The 23,249-nt window shown below is 38.1% G+C and overlaps 1 protein-coding gene and 1 long non-coding RNA gene across 5 annotated transcripts; one reads left to right on the top strand and one right to left on the bottom strand.

The window, feature by feature from the left end:
* Positions 1-1,049: 1,049 nt before the first annotated feature.
* On the bottom strand, positions 1,050-2,356 carry LOC130414384 (uncharacterized). Its single transcript, XR_008905605.1, has 2 exons — positions 2,174-2,356; positions 1,050-1,747 (listed from the first exon to the last, which is right to left on the bottom strand). It is a non-coding gene; the product is annotated as an uncharacterized LOC130414384 (long non-coding RNA).
* A 3,042-nt stretch (positions 2,357-5,398) lies between these two features.
* On the top strand, positions 5,399-22,623 carry phrf1 (PHD and ring finger domains 1). Of its 4 annotated transcripts, none has more exons than XM_056740176.1 (18): positions 5,399-5,478; positions 6,200-6,310; positions 6,454-6,573; positions 6,651-6,838; positions 8,208-8,291; positions 8,406-8,539; positions 8,852-8,943; positions 9,065-9,222; positions 9,985-10,117; positions 10,207-10,313; positions 10,538-10,731; positions 10,868-10,990; positions 13,678-13,832; positions 14,252-17,026; positions 18,977-19,053; positions 19,971-20,093; positions 20,799-20,927; positions 21,120-22,623. In XM_056740176.1, exons 2-18 carry the CDS (start codon positions 6,217-6,219, stop codon positions 21,273-21,275), a joined length of 4,842 nt encoding a protein of 1,613 aa, XP_056596154.1. In that variant the 5' UTR covers positions 5,399-5,478; positions 6,200-6,216; the 3' UTR covers positions 21,276-22,623. The 4 variants fall into 4 exon arrangements, with proteins under 4 accessions (XP_056596154.1, XP_056596150.1, XP_056596153.1 ...); XM_056740172.1 differs by having other exon boundaries at positions 6,451-6,573; XM_056740175.1 differs by having other exon boundaries at positions 5,410-5,482.
* The last annotated feature ends 626 nt before the right edge of the window (positions 22,624-23,249 follow it).

Below are 23,249 nucleotides of genomic sequence, written 5' to 3'. Positions count from 1 at the left end.
GATAATAAATTTGGGAACCAATGCCCCCAGGTGGTCAAAAAAGTGTTTATAATTATAATTCAAATAACATCGCATAACATAATTCAAATCTTCTAAAAAAAGTTTTTGATTGTGTATTGACTTGTGTGTTTAATAGTTACACACCTTACCTTTTGAATTCAAAGATATCATCTATCATTGGATTATTATCCAAACAATTTCTTGTTCGAAATTTACAGCATATTTCTTAATATGTGACCTTTTTTCTTACAAAATATCTTTGTTTAATCACACCCTGTATATCTATTTAGATTGGAGTGTTAAAAAACATTTGAATCATTAACAGCATTCTGTAAAATGTATTTATTTGAAACATATTTCGGTGACACCATATGAGCATGTTGATGTTTCCAGCTTCATTGTAGTATCCTTGTATGAAAGATTATTTGAAAAGCATATTTTTATCAGTTTACTATTTTTCATCAATGCATGGCTTTGCAAGTGAAAATTCATAATTAAGTGTGAAAGTGGATTATAAGAAGAAGATTAAGAAACTTTCTGACAGGCGTAGAACATAAACCTCAGGTCATCACTTCCCTCATGGCTGGCTTGCTGCCAGTCCTGCATGACAACTATATACATTACACCGTTACAGAAACTATGGAGTAGAACAAGGAATAAAGGCTTGGCTGAGGTCATGAAATTCCAGAATGAAATGCATTATAAACTCATTCCCCTGAGATAGTTCAATAGTGATTAAATCAAATCTGTAAACGGTGAAAAATTCCCTAATCTGAGCTGGTACCATTAAGTATTAGAAGCAAGTCTTTGCTACTCTGTACAAGGAGTATTAAAAATGTGAGTGAATTTTAATTATATTTCGTAAAATTTTTATTATTTTTATGTTTTACAATAATTCAACTCAAAATAAATAAATAAATTATACAGGTATATAATATAAACTTATTATTTACAATAATCGAAAATAGACCAAATAGTAAATTGACAAATTAAATGCCCACAGTGGTGAACCACTAATAATTTAACAAAGCAAAATAAACACTGCAACCTTTACTTTATTTAATAATTTTATTAAAAATAAACAGGAAATAACACAAACGTTGGCTACAAAGTCACAATATGTATCAGTGTTGTTATAATTCACAAGCAGTTACACCAGCACATCCAACTGTAACTGCTCTTACATAAAGCTACAAGTTCAGAAGTTCACCGGCAAAATTACACACACAATAGCAGCAACTACAGCTACAAGTCAAGCGATAACATATACAATACAGCGTGTTACACACATTCTACAAAATACACATCCTCTAGCTTCAGGACACGTATGATATAGCAGATACATGACAGTGACGCCCCGCACGTACATTAAGGCTGACGTCATAACGACAAGCGTCGTTCATGCATTTGGCAGACGCTAATGCAAATCCTCTACAAGTGTAATAGAGATATACATTTCATCCTATTCCGTGTTAAAATAGGATTCGAACCCTTCACCTTGGTATTGCAAGCACCGCGCTTTACCTGTAGATCCACGTGCACCCAAAGGTGTCGCTTAAACTGTATATATCCGTCGTGGGACGTTTCCACGAAGTCAGGCATACATCCAAAAGCTGGTTAGCCGCTGTCACACGCACAGTGGGATGGAGAATAGGCGCAATGTGCGTTAGTCAGTGGCTTACCTGCTTTCAGTAATCAAACATTCTCAAATGACGCCATAGGAAACCATGGAGACCACTGTAAAAAACTGAATATAAAACACATATGTTATTAACAATCATTTTCCAGCTCATGCATTCAGCAGAACATTGTGGCTGGACAATTATTTAATGATAATGATTTATTTTTAATGACGTTACTATATGATCATACATTCCATGCCTCGACCATGTGACGACAAACGACTGAATAAGTTTGAATATACAAGAAGCACATTCGTGAACAGTTAATCATATCATTTGCTGCCTTAATAAATAAATTACCACTGTTGGACAAATATCACTCATAATAATATTGTATATTTGTCTGTCTGTACTACATGCATAATTGTGTATCTAAATGCAAGAACGATTAGACAGAGAAAGTAAGCTTATAATATACAATATCATTTGTCTATTTATCTTCACATAAATATGAATTGATTTGAAATCTCAACCAAAAAAAAGACACTTACATCAAATTCCAATAAACCCTTTAATTACAGGAAGAAGCGAGGATTACATAGCCAACACTGACGTCCTGTTAAAAAAATACGCAGCGATATCTGTTTTCCTTAACGAAATTAATTTCTCCATAAAGTACCAAATTGTGAATAGTACACTACAACCGGAGCAGAAGTTCAGCTCACTCGTGCGATCCCAACCCTGCCCACTACCTTGCAACGGCAACCTGACCTGCTTATGCAAATCAACACTGATTTATGAAAAAGACAGCAAATAGGCTGCGCGGCATCCGCGAGAAAGCCCGCCTTTTAGATGGAACTATCGAATGACTGCGCAGAAGGGGCGTGGTTATGTCCATCATATGTTCGGTGGATTTTCTTTGAGTTATTGTGGGGTGCGGCGCGTTCTGTTTTGCACGTCGTACTTTCGGAACAAACCATTTTCTGTTCACTCTCTTTTTAAGGCTGAGGAAACGTCCGATTATTTATGCTTTATTTCTCTCCTCTTCAGTTTTTAAAGCGGTTGGCGGTGTTAAAATGTTCATTTGAGGCCCATATGTGACGCTTTTTCATGGTTTTACAAAAATTAGCTCCACCCGCGTTTCCAGAGTGGGTTGACTCTGTTCGGCTGTGTGTAGCAAAGCCATGAAGCTAGTGTGGATGTGCACGTACGAAGGATGCAGAGAATGAGAGAGAGAGAGAGAGAGAGAGAGAGATGGCGCGAAAAAGATGTTTATATAAACCCGAATGTAGTTTGTCAGAGTGACACTTTATTACGTAAACTGGTATTACGTGAAGTGGTGGGATTAGTAAAAACGCATTGCATGAGTTTTAAAAAATATATTTTGTGTTTAAAATTAAATAATTTTACATTCAAGGTGTTCATTTGTAAGAAATGTTTTTTGTTTGTTTACTTCAACTGTTACAATGTTAAAAGGATACGAACACGAGGAATCAGAACAATACCCAGTAAAAAGAAACAAACAAAACAAACATGCACAATCTTCGTATAAAGTATATGCAATATGTTTAGGAGACATGTAGTGTTCTTTGAATTAAAACGAAATGTAACTTTTCATTAAACCTCACATTAAACGAATAAAGAAAACCATTTATTACTAAATCGAATAGTAATAAAACATATTGATATAAAACAAGATCGTTATTATTAATAATATGAAAATGCGAGACCTAAACACAAGCTACGCACGCTCACTAAATGAACGAAACGAAATGCTAAATAGTTGAACTGGGGCCTGTACCATGAATGTTGCAGAACAAACTCTGGGTTACAGGATTAGTTTTGGGTTGTCAAAACCAAACCAACGTGATCAAGCTTTGTTGGTACCATGAAGCAGACCCAGGAGTTTCTTTGTCAACTCAAGCTTTGATCCTGAAGCTAAGATTAGTTTGTGCGCGCGTGCACATGAATGAGTGACGTCGGGATCGCTAAACCAATCGCGTTCAACATGGATAGACAGAGTTCCGTAGGTTTCTCAGGAAATAATTATGCGCAAATATTAGTAACACAAAAATGTATTTCAGCCACGTAGTTATACTGATTCTGCTGTCTACACAAGAGAGAACGGTTTCAGAAACACTGCTGATTAAGTTAATGCACAAGTTGAACAACTATATAGTACACACATTTATTGTAGTATACTGAAGTAAGGTAAATATTACAGTAATGTATCATGATGTGTGTTATGTGTGTGCCCCCACAGTGGATGAACATATCCTGCTAACATTAGTTTTCATTTAGTTTACCTTTATTAATGAGGATGAAGCATATGATGAAGTGAAACGATCTGTGTGCTGACAAAGTTAAAGAGATAAATGTACTGTACTATTCATTATGGCACAAGTGTGAATGTGAGGATTTATATTTTATGTTACTGGTGTCTCTGTTATTGTAGGACATTTCACAACCTTCCCCAGAAACTGAAGTGTTTACCTTCATAGGTTACAGAAGAATGGTGAACAAAATACACTAGAGAAGCTTACTGTTAATAAAGAAGGTTAAATGAAAAAATACCAGTATGTGAACTTAGTAGTCAGTTGAAGTGTTTATTTAAAAATCCGATGGTCATCTCAATCCTGACTCTGGTTTGATTGAGGGCCATGTTGAAGTGGTTCGGTGGTCAGGATAGCAAAATCCTCTGGCATACATAGGGACCCCCGTCTCCCACCAACAGGCTATCAAACAGCCCTGTTATACTTTACCTTCCTTAAAGCACTGACAAAAACACAGATGCATAGGGAATGTTGTAGGCATTATACGTATTAAAAACCTCTTTTACATTTAAAAATGTAGGCCTACTGTATGATACATTACTAAGGTTAATTGTAAGTGTAACATGATAACAAAAAGATTAAAATAGCAGTGTTAAAAAATATGTGATGTCACCTGTCAATTTATGGTTTTGTCTATATCTTACTGTAGCTGTTTCTTCAGTGGTTTTCTTCAGTATAGAGTTTCTTCAGTGGACAAAGAAGATAAATGTTTCACCCAACACAGTGAAACTGGATGTGTTCCTATATTCTGCACCACAGACAAGAATGTAAAAAATGCAATGCAAAGAAATACATATTGTATGTAGTACAATAAAAGAATGGAATATTAATACATTTAATTTCATGTGTAAGGGAAAGCCAGCAAATGTCATCTCTAAAATCAGATTTTACCAACATAGTTACCATTACTTGATTTTATATTTGTAATATATATTTACATCTTTTTATGTTAGTATTTTTATTTTATTAAACATTATTAAAAATAACTAGCCATTGTGACACGCACTGTGAGTTAGTTGCCTCACTTATATGTGAATTTGCTCGCCGCTGATTGGTTAATTTTCGGTGTGAGATCTCTAATCTAGATCATAGCCTGCTCCGGAGCAGGTTAGCCGTGCAGCGTAAGTTACCATGGCGATGAACACCGATTAAAGCTGAGTTACTTTCATGGTACCTAAAACCCAGGGTTGGCGCAAAGTAATCCTAAACTTACCTGTCTAGCCACCTAAACCGGCTTCATGGTACAGGCCCCTGGTTGTCTTCAAATATAAAAACTTTAACTCGTGAATATTAATTGTTCGCTTAGTAACCTTCACAATGAATATTTACAAGCCAAACCTTCACGATAAGGATCTATTAGGCTAATCACTCAAATCCTACTGGCTAACGTAACGAACCGTAATTAATATTCATGAGCCGTGTCTTCGCCATAGTAGCATTCGTACATTCCTCTGCCGGTAGCGTCAAAGACAAACGCTGTATGGACTTCAAAACACAAATAATGTCCTACACAACCTAACTGGGTAGGTAGGTACAAATAATTAACATTACACGCTCCCCAATTAATTCAATAAATGAGAATTATATCGCATATAAAAGCTGTTTATAAACGACCTGCACAAAAATAGCCGACGGTTAAATTTAGACTGAGGACAAGAAACACATCTAGCGTGTTAGCTTTAGCCGTCGCTTTAATGCCAGTGCTCAAGGTTAATAATTCACCGTATTTGGCCTTAATTTAAAACAATTTTAATGTTTTAAATGCTTCCTATTGTGAGACCTCGTTGGAGTTTTTTTGCTTATTTGAATTAACTTGAGCTGTTTTGTTAGCTAGCCTGTTGTTAGCCGTTAGCGTCGAAATGAACATTGTGTGTTATCAAATAAATAAAGAATTGTCTCTCGCGTGCATTGAACTTTAAAATGACAGTGCAAAAGCGTTTCTAAGCTAAGAGTTGTGTAAATAGTGAGCCAAAACAGATGTTGTGTTGTCGATAGTCTCTGTGCCAGTAGCTTTGATTTAGTAGGCGTGTAGTTAAGGTAACAGTTAACTGTGATATGAGCATACATTCAAAAGGCTTTTGGTCTGAATATGTTTAATCTCACATTTTGCCAATGTGATGCTACACATTGACCATCTTTATTCAGTAGTTTAAGGTGATGTTTATTCTGTGTTGACATTGCATTTAAATGTGTGTACAATCCATATAAAACCCTGCTGATTGTTCGGTACTGTGTCATTTACAGTAGACTGATGCATAACCATGGATGAAGAGGACAGTCAAGATGAGCTGATCAACCGAAACGTCTCCCAAGGAAAAGGCAAAAGACCTGCCATGTCCATCATCTCTGATGATGGTTAGTAATAGTATACAAGCTTTGTATGCATCAACAACTGGACCATCTGTCTCCCTGTACTCCAGTTGTCCTGTATGCTGTGTTGTTTATTATGTCCATTTTTATGCTATACCTCTTGGCTCCATGCCATCAATTTTCAGAAGACAATTCAGAAGATGGAGGAGAATCAGAAGAGGGAGAGACTAACAGCGAGGAAGATGCTTCTGAAGATGAAATTTTGGATGGTGAGGAGGACGATGAAGAGGAGGATGACGACAGTGAAGGTAAGAATACATTTTCCGTGTAACGTGTTGAGTAGTTTGACTTTGTCAGATGATCTAATGGCTGTCTGCATCTTTAGATGAGGACTCTGCTAAGGTCCTGGAGGGAGCTGTAGGAAATGTTGCCGCTGATGCAGTGGACCTGAGCTCAGATGAGGACTCTGAGAAATGTTCCATCTGCCTGAACTCATTCCACGAGCAGCCTGTGGCCACACCAGAGGCCTGTGAGCACTACTTCTGCCTGGACTGTATTCTGGAATGGTCGAACGTAAGATTAATTGATTACTGGTTTCTTTCTCAAAATTAGGTTCTCGAGCACAATGCTTATTCTGAACGTGAAATTTCCATTACATTTTGAATCGAATTAAAGCATTAAAGCGGCCACGGAACGGTGTTTCATGCATTCTGACTTCTTTACAATGTTAAACGTGCTGTCTTCTCATGCTTAACATGGTCAACTTGGGCGTATTAAGTAGTATTTCTGTGCTCGATACACTCCCCTAGCAATCGTTCAGGTTTCGCAAAGTTTTTTTCAAACATTTCAAACTGTTTCGTAACAAATTTTCTTAGTCCCTTTTCTGCCTACTCAAAAAGCGTGAAAAAAGACAAATCATTAACTTGTTTTGTCTGACCCCTATCTCTGCAAGCCTTTGAAAAAACGAGTGGTTCAGAAATCGCTCTCTTAATGACGTAAACACAAGTCTTTAGTCACAAGGCCTTAAACGTGTGCAATAATTTTCCCGATCTGGACAAACCTTTAGTCTCTCAATTAAATTATTTTGCTTCCTTTCCTCCCTTCTGAATTATGTTGCATTAATAAGGAGTTAGTCTTGCGTAGCCAGACCGTCATACTGATGGTCTGGAACTTATCACTGCTTTCTTTGGTAAGGCCTGCCCAAGAGGCCATAAGACTGACCGTTAAAGCAACCAATCACCTTTTGTTTTGTGCTGCATCATGTTTAGGGGAGTGTAAATGTCCCCGCAGTAACAGACAGGTGTAAATTCACAACTATGTCAAATGTAAACAGCAACCATATGATTATAAAGTTATGCCGTGAACCTCACATACTTGTGAGCGTGAAGCGTTTAGTTGATAGAGATTCATTCTTATAGCAAACATTGTAAACAGGACAGCTTCAATCTTAGGTCAGACGGCTTTGTGCTATTTCCAGCGGACCGTTAAAGAATGCATGTCTCCCAGAAATCCTGTGAAAAATCAACCAATCAGATGACGACTTCGAAAGTGCTGGAGTGTTTCCAGAAAAGTGTATCTTATGCATCAGACGTTCAGCCAATAGTCCGTCTGAGGATGAGACTAATAAGGAGTAATCACAAACTAACACTATTTAGTTGTGCTTACAACAATCTTCTAACTTAAAGTGTCGCCAATGTAACTGGTTAAAACTTGAAGTGGCAATGAGGTCTTGAAAAGTATGAAAAGAGTCTTAAAACAGATCTTAAGTATTAAATATTAAAATATTTTTGGGCATGTAAATGTAGTCAATGATTCTATACAATTATTTAGCATTTTATCTTTAAGGCACGCTTTTAAAAGAATAGACCTACTGAAATAACTTTCCAGTCTTTGCTTTGCTCTTCACAGACTCAGAACCTTTGTTTTCTTTTCTTTTTTTCAGAATGCCAACTCTTGTCCAGTGGACCGGAAAATCTTCAATAACATTCTTCTTAGAAAGTGTCATGGCGGGAAAGTCCAAAAAACAGTGAGTCACTTGATAAGTTTTTCCATTAGTAGCATTTTTACACCGCTTTGGCATTGTTTTACATTGTTTTTTGAAATAGATGGTATAATGGGGTGTGTATTTGCGTTTGAGTAGATTGCAGTCCAGAAACCGATAAAACCCGGGCAGGAGGAGCAGGTGGATGAGGAGTTGGATCAGACCAGCTGTGAGGTATGCGGGGGTCGAGACCGTGAAGATCGCCTCCTGCTTTGTGATGGCTGTGATGCCGGGTAAGACATTTATCAAAACTTTACTTTACTTCTCAGAGCATTTGTATTAAAACTGCTTCTAGCTAACAGTACTCCATGACATGAGACAAAAAACTTCTTCCATTTTATTCTCTCTCATTTTGGATTCAAATACGTTAGAATTAAAATCTATAGTAGTTCTCTGGGCAATAATTTACACCTCAAGAATGACATTAAGAAAGTGCAATAGCTTTTAAATTGTAAATACTTGATTAAGATGCGTTATACCAGTTATGGATGCCCTAAGCCCCGCCCATTTTATTATCCATACTGACTTCTGTTTTATCATTGAAGGTATCACATGGAATGTCTTACACCGCCTTTGGATGCTGTACCTGTAGAGGAATGGTTCTGCCCCGAATGCATCGCCAGCAACCGCAGCTCGGGTAATTCATATCTCACCCTCCAAAATAACTCATTATATAAACAAAACTCTCAGCCAGTTTCATTGGTCATTGAAGATCTGCTAATCAATAATATCTGCTGATATCTTGTTCGCTGTTTCAGGGTCAAATCAGGTCAGCGAGGAGGAGAGCAGCTCTCTGCCCACCACCAGCCGTCCGCAATCCAGACCCACCCGAGCTATTGCGCGGACCCAGCACAGCGAACGGGTTCGGGCCAACGTCAACAGGCGTCGCATCACGCAGGCACGAACAGCAGCCGAGGTTTGCATGACGCTTTTGCTCGGCTGACTAATCACAAACGTGCATTAATTTCTTAGCTGATTGCATTGCTGGGCTGAGATTTGTGCTAATATAATGAAGAATCAGGTTTGACTGCTGTGTTTTTAAGTTTAATCAACTTTACTGGATCGCAGTTAATAAGTCACACTGATGCATGGGTTTTTGTTGGGAGGTGTGCAAGCATTTTGGCTTGCAGTGGGTAAAAATATCCAATTAACTTACTTTAGTCAATTAAGTCTTCTTTAATTCGAATCCATTTTATTTACAAAGCACTTTTTACAGTGTTACATTGTTTTAAAGCAGCTTTACAGGAAGAAAAAACTAAAGAAAAACAATACAGTACAGTACAAGTTATAGATGGACCATTCTAGTGAGCAGTGTTAATGGAGTTTACAGAATCTTACAGAATCCTCAGTGAGGATACCAACACAGCCCAGTGTCAAGGAACTCTGGAGAAACCAGACTCGGCAGGGACGGCCAGGTCTCCTCTGGTGTCTTACAGTTACACTCACGAACTTTGAGTAAACGTTTTTGGTTATGCTTAGGGATCAGAATTAATGTTTGAAGTAATTGTGACTTATTTGTGGATTGCTGCAATGTTTATTGTCTGGTCAGGCATTCAGTGCATTCTTGTATTCTAAAGTACACAACATTGGAGACATTTACAGTGAACTGTGGGAATGTGTTATGAGATCCATGATGTGCAGCATTGTTGAGTGATTGTGCGTCTTTTATGTGTTTTAGCTCACGCCCAGATATCTGATGCAGTCCACGTGGTTGGATGAGACCATTAACGCTGTAGTGGCTGGTCTCAACACAGCCGTGTATGTGCGAGACCTGACTCCCCGTGCCAAATCCCGTCGGAGGAGGAAGACAGGTGGGACAAAGCTTTTATATTTTAGTATTTGTTAGTAAAGTGAGGTGTAGTTGTTCTGTTTCTAATGTGACTCTCATTGTGATCAATAGCTAAAAGAAGGAAAACCAATGGCAAATCCCTGACTGTAGGAAAAACAAATCTAGGGGTTAAGAGGCGGAAACGCAAAGCGAGGAGGTCAAAATTTAGACGAAAAGTGGTAAGATTATTTATACATAACACAGGATTTATACATTAAAGAAACAACACACTTGCGAGTGAAATCTGCTTTTCTGATATGTGATGATGCAACCAAGGCTGTTAATAATCGTAAAATTTTGTCCAATACTGTTATTTTGGTATCATGAAGTGCAGTGACAAAAACAGGTTTGAAGTTATGGGCCCTGGCCTAAAAATATAATTTAAATATTTTTGTAATTTCAGGTTAAAAGGAAGGAAACCAATTCCAGAGGTCGTATTGCACAGAATTTGGGGATTAAAAAGGCCAGATCTGGTTCACTCATCCCTTCAGTTTATCGGCCGTCTGAGAACAGTTTAGGAAGCATGCGGGCAGAAATCGGAGCAGCCTCTCTCTCGGTGTATGGAGATCCTTTTGATCTGGACCCAATTGATGACAGGTACTGCATCGCAATGAATAATTTGCTATATTTTGTTTTTGGTGGATTGTCTTTTAATAAACCATTATGTAAATCAATGAACCTGTGTGGCCATTCATGTTAAACACAACCATTGCATTTATGCTGACCTTGATAGGGAGGATGAGATGCAATTTCCAACATCACCCTCTGTTTTGGCTGCCAAACGCCGCGGCCTGTCCCGTTCTGCCCTGCGCTCCCATCAGCCTGTGGCACGTCCTATTACTGCCGGCCTCTCCAGGTAACTACAAGACATGCATGAAGACAAACTTTTGTTGGGTACTTATTCGCAATCTGCCGTCACCCAATTTGACCTGCAACAAAAACATATCCCATTTTCTGATAAAATACTAATAATATTCAGTTCATTTAAAACTATTTAAATGATTCAGCGAGAAATTCATTAATCAGGGTTTCTGCGGGGTCTTAAAAGGTCTAACAATCATGTAACAAAAATCTTGAATTCCAAAGTTTCTGCAAGTATATTTTAGAGAAATTTTGAAAATCTAATGAAATTCTCCCCACACACATTCTCAGACACTTGATGTAAACACTATTTATTAATTTACTGTTGTTGAAAGTAAAAGGGATTTGAAAAGAAAATAGAAATGTTAGTTGATCTGAAAAATTACCCGAATCGTGACTAGGGTTGTGTATCGATTTTCTTTTCCTCAAAACACTGGTTAACATTAAGAACAATAAAGAAAACACTACACAAGAATTTCACAATTAAAGTTTTAAGTGATTGTGAAATGAGCATGGACACTAACATTGCTAGAAATAGTGTTTACTGTTTACCTTAAGTTGTTTACCCTCCATCTTAATGTTCACCATAAATGTGGGCAGAATATGGGCAGTGGAATATATCAACAGATTAAGTACATTTAATGCGTCATGCGCTGTCCGCATGACGCATTTTTCATCAATAGAAGGGTCTTTTGCACACCTTGTCAGCATGCAGCCCATTTTTGGAGACTGCGCACGTGCCGCACTAGTTCACTAGGGGTCAATACACATACAGAAAGTGTGCAGTGTGGCATTGTCCATGAAGAATGATACAAAACCAACACGCTGAAACTAAGGACAGTAAACTGAGAAGCACATCCTTCTCCATAGTGTTTGATTGTTGTTCTTGTTGTCTTGCTGTTTGCATGGATTGTTTGCAATGTTGAAAACACTTCTTCGATCATTCATTTGCAGAGGGTTGGTGAATGAAGTGACTCAGTCCTTCCCTATGATGGTCTGGTATAGCATGCATACTCATTTGTTTTGCGCATGTGTTGAATTTGGACATCCGTGTTTAATCCGTGACGAGTATGCACAGGAACATAGAAGGACGTGGAAAGTCAAGTATGCCCGGGCCTTAACAGAGAGCCTTCTAGGCTACATTATATGTGCATTCTAGATATTATGAATAAGTGAAGAGTATGGTTCCAAAATTAGATAAAAAAAATCAAAGCTGTAGTTTTTGTCAGTCAGAATAAAAAGCTTGACACGATGATGTCTAGATCAGACTGACAATGAGGTTTTAGCACTTTTACTGCTGTTTCTCACTTGTCTTTCTTGGCAAATGCGTTACTGCGTTTAAAATCGCGCAGCAGTTTTATTTTGACCGCTTGCGTAACAAACACATCATTTTTAGGGGTGTCACGGTATGTGTATTCGTACCGAACCATCACGAGTTGTGAAAATTCCAAATTAAGTCATCATTTCTATGCCCTACCCCAGGGGTGTCCAATGTCGGTCCTGCAAGGCCACAGTACTGCAAAGTTTAGCTCCATCTTGGCTAAACACACTTGTGTGGAAGTTTCTAGTCTGCTTTGTGAGACCTTGGCTGTTCAGGTGTGTTTGATAAGGGTTGAAGCTAAACTTGCTGAAAAACCAGCCCTCCAGGACTGACTTTGGACATTTAACATTTTAAAAAGTAAAAAAAAATTGCTATATAATATATAAACAGTAATATATAAAACTTTTAAAAATATTAAATGTATTTTTTATTTGCAAACAGCTAGGTTTTTTGCTTAAGTTGTGCCATTAAAACAGCGAGATCTGCTTACGGACACAATTCTTCGTTGTCACAGGGCCATGCCAGGTGAAGATAATGAGGAGATTACGTCTCTACCTTTGCCAAGTATATTCCAAACTTCTACATTATGGCACGCAAATACCCCGTTCACTCTTAGGTCTAAACTACAAGGGCTCAGCCGTTTATAGGAGATAGGAATAATGGGAATGATGACTTCATTTGGAATGTTGCCCATGACAGTTTGGTAAAAATACACATACAGTTACAGCCCACAGATCATTCACGATCCATTTAACCAATCAATTGAATTTGTATTATTAGAGCTTTCCGACTTTCATTCACGTGAGGACAATCAACGGATCTGTCAGGATTTAAGTGGCACCGAAATCTGCGTTATGATTTGGTTCAGTTACATACGGGTTGGGATATATACACACCTGAACAAAACTTAAGACCAGGGAAAATATTACAAATTTTCACATTTCTTGATGGTGGATAGTAACCAGGTTGTTAGTACTGCTTCAAAATGCCAAAACAAGAAACAGGAGCAAGTGACATAAACAGACTAGGCAATTTATTGAAAACTTCATTTAAACTCAACAGGCTGTTCATCAACTGATCAAAAGTTTAAGATCATTGATTGATTTGACATGGAATCCATGATCATTTTCATTACCAATTGTCAGTCCTGTTACCATTATTTTTTTGAGTACACATTTTAATACTGTTTCCGTAAGTAAAATCTTTAGAAAATAAAATTGAAGACTTTGATTTGTCTTAAAAGAGCACATGTTATTGTAACGGGTTTTTAATTTCACGCATAATTCCTTTAAAATGAAAGGTGTAGGAACAGGGTTGACAAAGAATGAAACTCCTAGGTTATTTTTATTTTTTTGTTCTAGGCGTGGTCTGAGTATCCCACAGGCAGAAGAGGTTACAGCAGCAGGCCCTGTACCAGACCTGCTGGGGAGTATCCTCACTGGTCAGAGCATGCTTCTCATGGACAGTTCTAATGTGGTCATCAACAGGGACGGCTCTCTCAAATCTAACAGACCTGGTAATGCATGCCTTTTGTTTACCCTAAATTAATGGTAGTGAAGTTAATAATCCTATAATCCTCAATCCTGATTTACAGTCACTACTCATGCTAGTACATTTTAAACCTATAACTGTAATTTTTGTAATAGCAGAAGAAAAGGACTAGGGTAAGGAGGGATGTTGCGGGAAATTATACTTAGAAAATATGCTGCCTTAATACACTTTGTGGTATGACATAGAGCTATGATTCTGAAAGGTGGCACAAAAAGAAGTAATATCTTACTTGTCGTGAAGTAATTTTTTTTCACTTTATTAAAAAGCATATTGCTTGTCAATATAACTTGAACAGTACATTATGGGACAATTCCTCAATTTCTCCTCTGGTGGTTCACCAGCTGTTAGTGTGTGATCTTCTATGTTCTTTCTTTTGAATTACAGTGTGCCTGTCCTTGCCAAGAAGCACTACCCCAATTGGATCAATCTTAGGGGAAGCAGCAAACCCGACAGACTCCGAAACAAGTCCCTTCCACACCAGTGGAGGGGCTGGTTGTCCTTCCTCTAGCCCTTTGAGGAGACCCTCATCAGCGCACTCCTCCCCAAGTCCCTGTTCAATACCACAAACTCCCACATCTCTGTGTCCACCCGTACCGTCTCCTCATTTTCCTAACTCTCACCCATCTTCAGGGGGCCATCCTCGCTTGAATCCAGGTCCTCCACCTAGACCGCTTGCCTTAAACACGCAGAGACCTGGAAATGGGATTAGAGAATTGAACAGCCCTCAACATCAAGTCAACGGCAGCACCAACCGACAGCCGCCTGTAAAAAAGCCCCCTCCCAAACCTGTATGGGTGGATGTTTCTATATTACCCAGGATACCCAAAATTAAAAAAGAAGGTACATCCAGCACAAATAATAGCAGAGGGAGTAATAACAACAGCTTGCCTGAGTCTTCTATGACCACCTTAGCAGGCGATACGGGTAGGGAACATACTGTTGACCAAAAAGGCACAAGTAACACTCAACCAAACAGGACGATGGACAATCAGAGGCAAAGACCTGACAGAACCGGGTCTTCCTCTACGTTTTCTAACTCTTTCACGTCCACCACGTCTTCCCTCGGTGCCTCGTCAAATTCATGCCCGTCCTCTTCCTCCTCCGTCAGTTTCCGCATCAACACAAGTGGAAACCCGTGGCACGCTCGGCGACTTTCTGCATCAGGAGGGACTTCGCCTGGAAATAATGAAGAGAGCGTTAAGAGAAATGAGAAAGGTAAACAGTCGCTGTTTTCTTTAAAATCACGGTCTAAAGAGGTCAAAAGGGAGGTCTATGACCCCTTCGACCCTACGGGCTCTGATTCTTCTGATAGTGAACCTGAGAATAAGAGTTCTGACTTTAGAACTGAAAGAACGGAGTCTAGAATACCAGCAGGACCTAATGAAGATGCCTGTCATCAAATAAAATCTGAGCCTATGGATGAAGATCCAGAGAGAGGCTTTGAAATATATCCTATAGTGCTTCAGTCAGACATCGCCCAAATTCAGAAACCTTCAAGAGATCATGTTGTGGATTCAAGCAGTTCAGAAGGAAGTCTGGATGTTGATCATGGTGGAACACAAGGAAGCCCAATTAAAGACTCAGAAGATCTTCCAGAATCAAGTATTACATGCAGTGTGAAGACCGAAGTAAAGTCCGAGCCTGAAGATGGACCTCCACTTGTCAATCCACAGTCGACGTCTCAAAAAAAGGAGATTCGAGGAAATCCACAGCAAGGGAACAGGGTTTTTAAAGAGCTCCCTGGAGTGAGTGCCCCTTTAAATGCTACTAATGTAGCAAAGGAGGAGAAAACATCTCACAAGTCGCAATCCAGAAGGAGGTCGCCGTCCAACTCCCAAAGTCCATCTAAAGACACGCACAAAAAGAAACACTCAAGGTCCAAAGACAAACGCAGGTCACGCTCAAACTCAAGAGATCGGCTGGATTCCAAATCGAAAGAGAGACAAAAATCTCGCTCTAGATCCAGGGATAGGAAACAACCGCGATCGAGAGACAGGAGGAGCTCGTCTAGCTCTAGCAGCAGAGAGAGGAAGCCGTTCAGGAAAAGCAATGAGAAAATTGACAGCCGAGGGCGAGAGAGAAGAAAGAGGTCGAAAGAAATAAGACGATCACGATCGGTTTCTAGATCAAGATCGAGAGAGAGGAGGAGGACGTCGAAAGATGGTGGCGAGAAGTCAATGAGGCACAAGTCAAGATCAACGTCTAGAGAACGAAAGCGGCGGGAGGATCGATTGGAGAGCGATAGACGTAGAGAGAAGAGCAAGAACATGACAGAGGCTGGTGTAAACAAGACTTCAACCCCCTCAAAAAGAGAAAAGGATACAAGAGCACACAAGAGCAAAAATACGGTTTCATTACCATCAGTAAAACAAGAGGTCCAGACTGTAAAGATACCAACCCATTATGTTGGGTCATCAAGTCATGATGACCCAACCAAAACACTTACTGAAAGCAAAGATTCTCCCAACTTGTCGAATGAGCTGAAAATGTTTGGGGTTGAAGAAATTAAACAGGAGAAACTTTCATCCATGGTGGGATTGAAGGCTTTAAAATATATCAAGAAAGAGGAGGAGCTCAACACCTGTGAAGAATCAGATATCGTGAAACAAGAAACGTTTTCTTCTTCAGACGTCTTCAATGAAAAATCTCCAGATTGTAGTGAAATAAATTTAGACGCTGGTGATTTTGGGAAAACCCAAGATGATGAAACAAGCGCTAGGCCAAAAAACATAAAAATAGAGCAAATATGGCCCGATGAAGAGGATTCTCCATGTTGCAGTGACAACCCTCTTGTCATCAGTTTGGAAATGCCTGACGTAGACTCTGAAAACTGTATGAAGGAGAGCATGGACCTATCTCCTTTAATGGACGAGACATCAGAAGACCCAATAGAACAGGAACCTGTTGATATGTCTGATGATGATATCAATGTTGACTACTTGATTGACAATTTGGATTTCATTAAGAAGGAGATGAGCGAGAGCTCTGCGGCCGACTCCACAGATGCTGTCAACATCAAGTCTTCTGCTGAAGAAGCTGAGTGTGAGAATAAGACGATGACAGAATCTGTCACTGGTGGTGTGAAGTCCAAATCACATGGAAAGAGAGTCACCTGGAATCTGAAAGAACCTGAAGCACCCTCATCTGAAAAAAAGAGCAGTAAGTGAATTAGCTTTTAATGTCACAGCCATCAAAAATGTAGTTTTATCAGTGCATATGTGACCAGAAAACCAGACTTAAGGAGCACAGATATATTTGTCGCAAAAACACATTGTATGGGTCAAAATGACAGATTTTTCTTATACGACAAAAATCATTAGAATATCGTGAACATCATTTCCTACCGTAAATCAATCAAAATATGTTTGGTCTCCATGTAAAGCTTAGAATTTTCGCCTTGGGGTTCATCTACTCTCCACAACGTCATTACAGCAGTAAGCCAATAGAGAGCGCTAAAACAAACCTGTTTCTTCCAAATATTGTATAAATGTATAAATCTCAATTTCAAAAAATTGACCCTTATGGGGGACTGGTTTTGTGGTCCAGGGTCACAAATGTTTTGTTATACCTTTTGTCTGGTGTTTTGAGTGTTTAGATGGGATTATATTTGTTTTTCAACCTCTTACATGCTTACTCATGATACATCAGATTTACCTTTCTTGGCGCATTGTTTTGACCCCAAAAGTTTTTTTAAATTCATAAATATGATTTTACTGAGGAGTGAAATAAATTACAAATATTAGCCATATTTGATGTCTGTTGCTTGATAATAGGGCTGATCAATGATTAATCACTATTAATCGCATCCATAATAACATTTTGTGTTTATAATAATATATGTTAGTGTCAGCCTCAGACGTCACACCCACTGGTTGGCTGAGTCTCTGATACATAAGACACACTTTTCTGGAAAAACTTCAGCATGTTCGAAGTCATCATCTTTTTTGTCTGTATTGATTTTTGAAAACAAATAATGCTTTTGGTAGGTTTGGGTATCGTTTTAATTTCAGCGATTCCGATTCTGCTTATCGAATCCGGTTCTTATCGATTCTCTGTTCCGATTGCAACATTTTTTGGGGGAGAGAAAAAAATAGCAAATACTTAAAGAAAACAGTTTTTACCTTTTATTCTAGGCACATAACTGTAAACTGTGACAATTCGTCAAATAATTAAATAAACAACACTTCCATTAAGGAATAATCAGAAGCAAACCCAAACTATTTAAGTATAACACAAAAATACAACATAAAATATCTAACATGCAGTTGCTAGATCGTCCAATAACTAAACAATTATTTTTGAATAAAATACTGAATTAATTCATTTCAAAAAGTTATTGAAGGAATAATTCAAATTAATATCATTTAAAATAAACTAGAACATGTTGTCCTGTAGCTTCCCGGATGTATTTAATTGTGATCAGCACTATTTAAAAAAATTAATTAACTTAAACAAAACTATCTGTATTTTGTACGTTAGTGTAAGACGCTGCTAAAAGCTGTGAGTTATCTGGTGGGTTGTAGCAGGAGGACTCGAGGCTGAGAGACTTAAACACGGTGCATTTCTTCAGATTAATGACGCGATTCATCATATAAGAGGTTCCTAAAATCTTTACCACACGTAGTGCATGTGGCAGTTCTATCATCTTTTTTCATAAAGTTTAACCAAACTTTTGAATGTTTGCTCCACAGTGCCGATGGTAATGAACTGCACATGTGCATAATGAAATAAGGTCCTTGTTGCAGGTCCTGGCAGACAGATACATCCGTAAAATGCTCACTGCTGTTCGCGAGTGATTGGAAAAAGTCAGGAATCGATAAACAGAACCGAGATGCGTCCTATCAAACCCTCGGTTCTTAAAAATTTGGAACCGTTTCTGAAATGCAACTGGTTCTCGATACCCAACCCTAGCCGTGGGTCCACCAGACCTGTGAAGAAAAACATGAACACCATGCAACGGTTTAGATGCATAAAAGCTAAAGAAACTGGTTTCCTTGCAATCATTTTGTATTTTTTTTTGCTTAAATTTTACTTAAATTGTTCTTAGTTTGAAATGTTATCTTTTTAAAATTCTTTCTGGTTCCTGAATCTTTACTCTTTCTCTTTTAGAAATTGCGCTCTTCAAACTGAAACTGAAGCAGGATGGCTTTCGTAGGTCTTCCGTCGCCCAACAGACCTCTTGTCAGGTACAGACTCTTTCCACGTGTTTCGGATCACTCTTGCTGTAAACCTTTTTCACAAACTGTTGTATTCTGTCTGTCTGAAATGTTGAAAATGGAGCAAGCCATGACCCCTTATTGTTTCATAATTGTTTTTTAATAAGTCTTTTTAAGTCTGATGATTTACTCACAAAAGCTTGCTTCAGTTGAACACAAATCATTTCATATTCATTTAATATTAATATTTCTATAAATTGCATTCAACGTCTTGAAGCTCCAAAAACGTTATCCATAATAAAAGTGATGCAAATTACTTTTGTGTGTTAATAATGTTTTATTGAGCAAATAGGTGTGTGAAAAACAATTTCTTTTTTGCATGAACTGGTAGTTAGAATGTAGTTATTATAGACAAACTGTGGGTGGCGTCGCTGTACTGTTATCTTGCACACATGGCAATTTGATCCCTGTGGTGGTGAAATAATGCTGATGCAATGTGCTCACTAACCATGAAGCTGAAACTGAAAGCAGGGCAGTAAGGCATTTGTTCAGAAGAAACGAAAGTAAACATTAGACTGGGTAATGGTAACTCCCTTTCACAAGAAGTGTCCTGAAGAGACCTTAAGATTCATAAAAATTATTGATGCATTGCATGTCAGTGAAACGGTTTATATTCTTTAATGTGAATCGTAAAGACTTAAACATTGCATCCTACAAAGTTATTCAATAAATCAATTTTACAAATAAGTTTCAATTTGACAACAATAGTCCTCAAAGGATTGTGATTCATTTTCCCTCTGCATCCCCTACGGGAAAGGCTGGAAAATTACAGGAAGACTTAACACACCTCATAAATCTTAAAAGCGTGTATGTACATTCCAGCAAAACCCTGATTAAATTAATTGCATCTATTCATCCAGTAATCCCAAATCTGTTTCATATTACAGGATAAAACTCAGGCTGAACAGAAACTCACAGCAAATGTCTCCAGTCCGCTGTCACAAGATGAATCCAGCAGGCCAAAATCCCACAAGGAAAAGCTATCACAGGACCCCCATCAGAAAGATAAGGTGAGCCTGCTGACGTTTCTAAACCACACAGAAGCACATCAATATGGTTTACTCGAAATAAACGGAAGCTTCTTGAATCGGTCACGATTTGGCGTCCTATTGCACATTGCCCTCATGACCTTGATGAACGTTCGGTGTGGAGCTCTACACTGATCAGGTTCTCGAAGTATGTTTGCCAATCATTTCCTCAATAGGCATTGCGTACAATTCTAAATTAAGTCTTGAACCTAATCAAACGCATTAATATATTACATTGAAACTAGGTAAGAACCGCCCTCTTAAGCAGGAAGAGCAAACCAACCACAGCGTGTTGTTTATGCCTCATTTAAGGGTGGGTATATCAAAGTAAAATGCTCCAATAGTTGCCGTCATTAAGGAGAAATCCACTGCTTGTATCTTAATATTAAAAATAAAACTGCATTAAAAAACATGTTGCGTAGACGCTAGAATTCAGAACAAACCTGCTTGCTGTCATTCCCATTTTCACTGTACCAGCAACTGCTCTGATTGGTGGATTTCACTTTAGGATTATGGGTAGTGTAGTTCCGAGATTTTGATATGGGTTTTACGTTACACTCAATCACGACTTCTACAGAAGGATATTTCATCCCAACCTAAGAATTAGTGGTATGTCTTTCTGGATGGTAAATGTGCTGAATGATGGCATTGCATTTCTGAACATTTTGATCATTTGTGTTTTTCTAGTACATGACGAAACTTCAAATGCAGGAACGGGCCATAGAAGAGGTGAAACTGGCCATTAAACCCTTCTACCAGAAAAGAGACATTACTAAAGAAGAGTACAAGGAGATCGTGCGTAAGGCCGTTCAGAAGGTGAGATTTAACGGAGTCATTTCCTCATACGACCTGGAATAACTCCAGCTAACACCTGCATTACTGAGTTTCAGCAATGCCTATAGCAGAACAATTGGATATAAATAGACATGCAGGACTGTTTAGTTCCGTCTTCAGTGTGCTTTGTCATGTTATTGTATGGAATAACCCTATATGTTTCTCCCGTTTAAGGTGTGTCACAGCAAGAGCGGCGAGATTAACCCTGTGAAAGTCGCTCACCTGGTCAAAGCCTATGTGGATAAGTATAAACACGCGAGAAAACACAAGAAAGAGGACAGCGAACAGAGTCAAGGCACAGACCCAAAAAACATGCAAACGTCAACTTGAGGAGCCACGTCTGCACCAAATGGTGTCTTTAACAAACAGCTTGGTGGCTGTTGGTTTAATTTGAATGTTTTTAAACGGGGAATTTCTATATTGAAACTGGAAACTTTAAGGGCTCAGTCTTGTTTTCAGGTGAACGTTGTATGTTGTATGTTTTTCTTTGATTGTCAAGATTATTCAGAAAGAAAGTGTCTTTTCAGTGTTGCGAGTGTATCTGAAGTGTAAAATATGTTAAATGTGTAATATTCTCCATGGTTTAAAAGCTCTCGAGGGAGTTGAAGATAAAAGTTCAGTACACGATAGGCTGTATACGAAAACAATACTGAGACGGTGAGTATCAGTGAAACCGACGTACGTACAATTGAAACCTATGGGGCGATAATGAAATACTGTCATTTGCAAGATTATCACATTTTTGGTTTTGGTTTTTGCACTTTCACAGACAATTTTTTATGGTCGTCATCAAAAATGTCACTCAGTTTAATCTCTGTTTGGAAATAAGTTCTGTCCCACTTGTAACTTTGGAAAACTGTCAAGTTTTTAAAGACCCTAAAATCATTAGAAATGACTTCACAGGAAGTGATGTATACCAGCAGATGTATACGTGACACATAAGGTGTTTGCTAAAGATTATTTATTTGGATTATGATAAGAATACAATTACTGATGTTGAGACTTAATGTTTACTTTTAAAGCAAATTGGTGTTTCAAGCAATGCAGTTTACACATTTAACCGAAAAACATGCGAAAGATTCACTCAGAAGACACTCCGGTGGCTTTATGTCATTCAGGTTATAACATGTAAATAAAGTAATATACAAGGTTCTCCAATGGCACACATGAACAACGCCTTATTTTTTGTTAAGCTGAAATATAGACATGAATATGAGCTGTACTGAACTGTATGGCAGATTTTCCTTTTGATTTAGATGTTTCTTGTTTGTTGCAATCTTGTGAAGGACATGCACGGGGCTTTTATAAGAGGACTTGTTTGTTTAAAAATGAAAATGTACCCACATGAATGGCAGAGAGCATAACAGTGGCTGCTGCTCAACGGCAAGTTGACTCGGAACGATTTGCCTTTGAAATGAGATGTTTTGTAAATGTATGTCTTCCCCATTCATGGATTACTAAGAAAGAAAATCTGTTAATTCAAATGTTTTGTTTTCTAATGTTTTCCACTGACGGTTTTAAATTTTCGAGAGGTGGATTGAAAAATATTTTTTGGTGATTTTTCTCATTTGGTAACATCTCACGTTGAGAATGATTGGCCTGTTTTTCAGTGGCATATTGCATGGGGATGGAATTGTGTATTGGGAACATCCATGTTGCTGTTTTGTAAATAATTTTATTAAATACGTTATTTAATTAAAAAAATCTGTTTCATTTGACATGGTTTACTGTTTAAAGAGATATTTTGAATAAGATTAGTCTATATGTACGTAATATATACTAAATAGAGTTGGGATGTATGAGGAGTATTTGTGAAGGCTCTGCTGTAGTCTAGTTTTAAAAGTTAAAAGGCAGATATATCAGACAGGTGGATTAATGATGGTCATCGGCTGATATTTTCCTTTTTTAAGATTGGCCAGTAACAGGGGAAGTTACACATTTGGTTTGTGATTTACACATGTGATTTACACAATACACAAATGTTAGCCTTAAGATGAATAACAAGTTTTTACCATACTGTTTTTAAAACGGAGTAAGGTAAGTGTCACTTCCTTAACAGAATGTCACATCCATAACTGTCCATATTCTTCATAAATGGGCACATGGAAATTTAGAACTGTTCTATGAAGAGTCACACATTAACTTAAAATAACTATGTCATTTATACTAAAAATGTAGTACTGTTGGCTTAAATTAACAAGTGTTTGACTGGTCAACTCAACATTGTTGAGTAAAATGCAAAACCCTATAATATTGGACCTATTGTTGAGTTTACTTAATATAAACCAGTTAATTCAACACGAC

Source organism: Triplophysa dalaica, chromosome 24, assembly GCF_015846415.1.
Source record: "Triplophysa dalaica isolate WHDGS20190420 chromosome 24, ASM1584641v1, whole genome shotgun sequence".
Taxonomy (NCBI): Eukaryota; Metazoa; Chordata; class Actinopteri; order Cypriniformes; family Nemacheilidae; genus Triplophysa; species Triplophysa dalaica.
The sequence above is the reverse complement of the archived record's forward strand: the minus strand, read 5'-3'. Positions and strand labels throughout refer to the sequence as shown.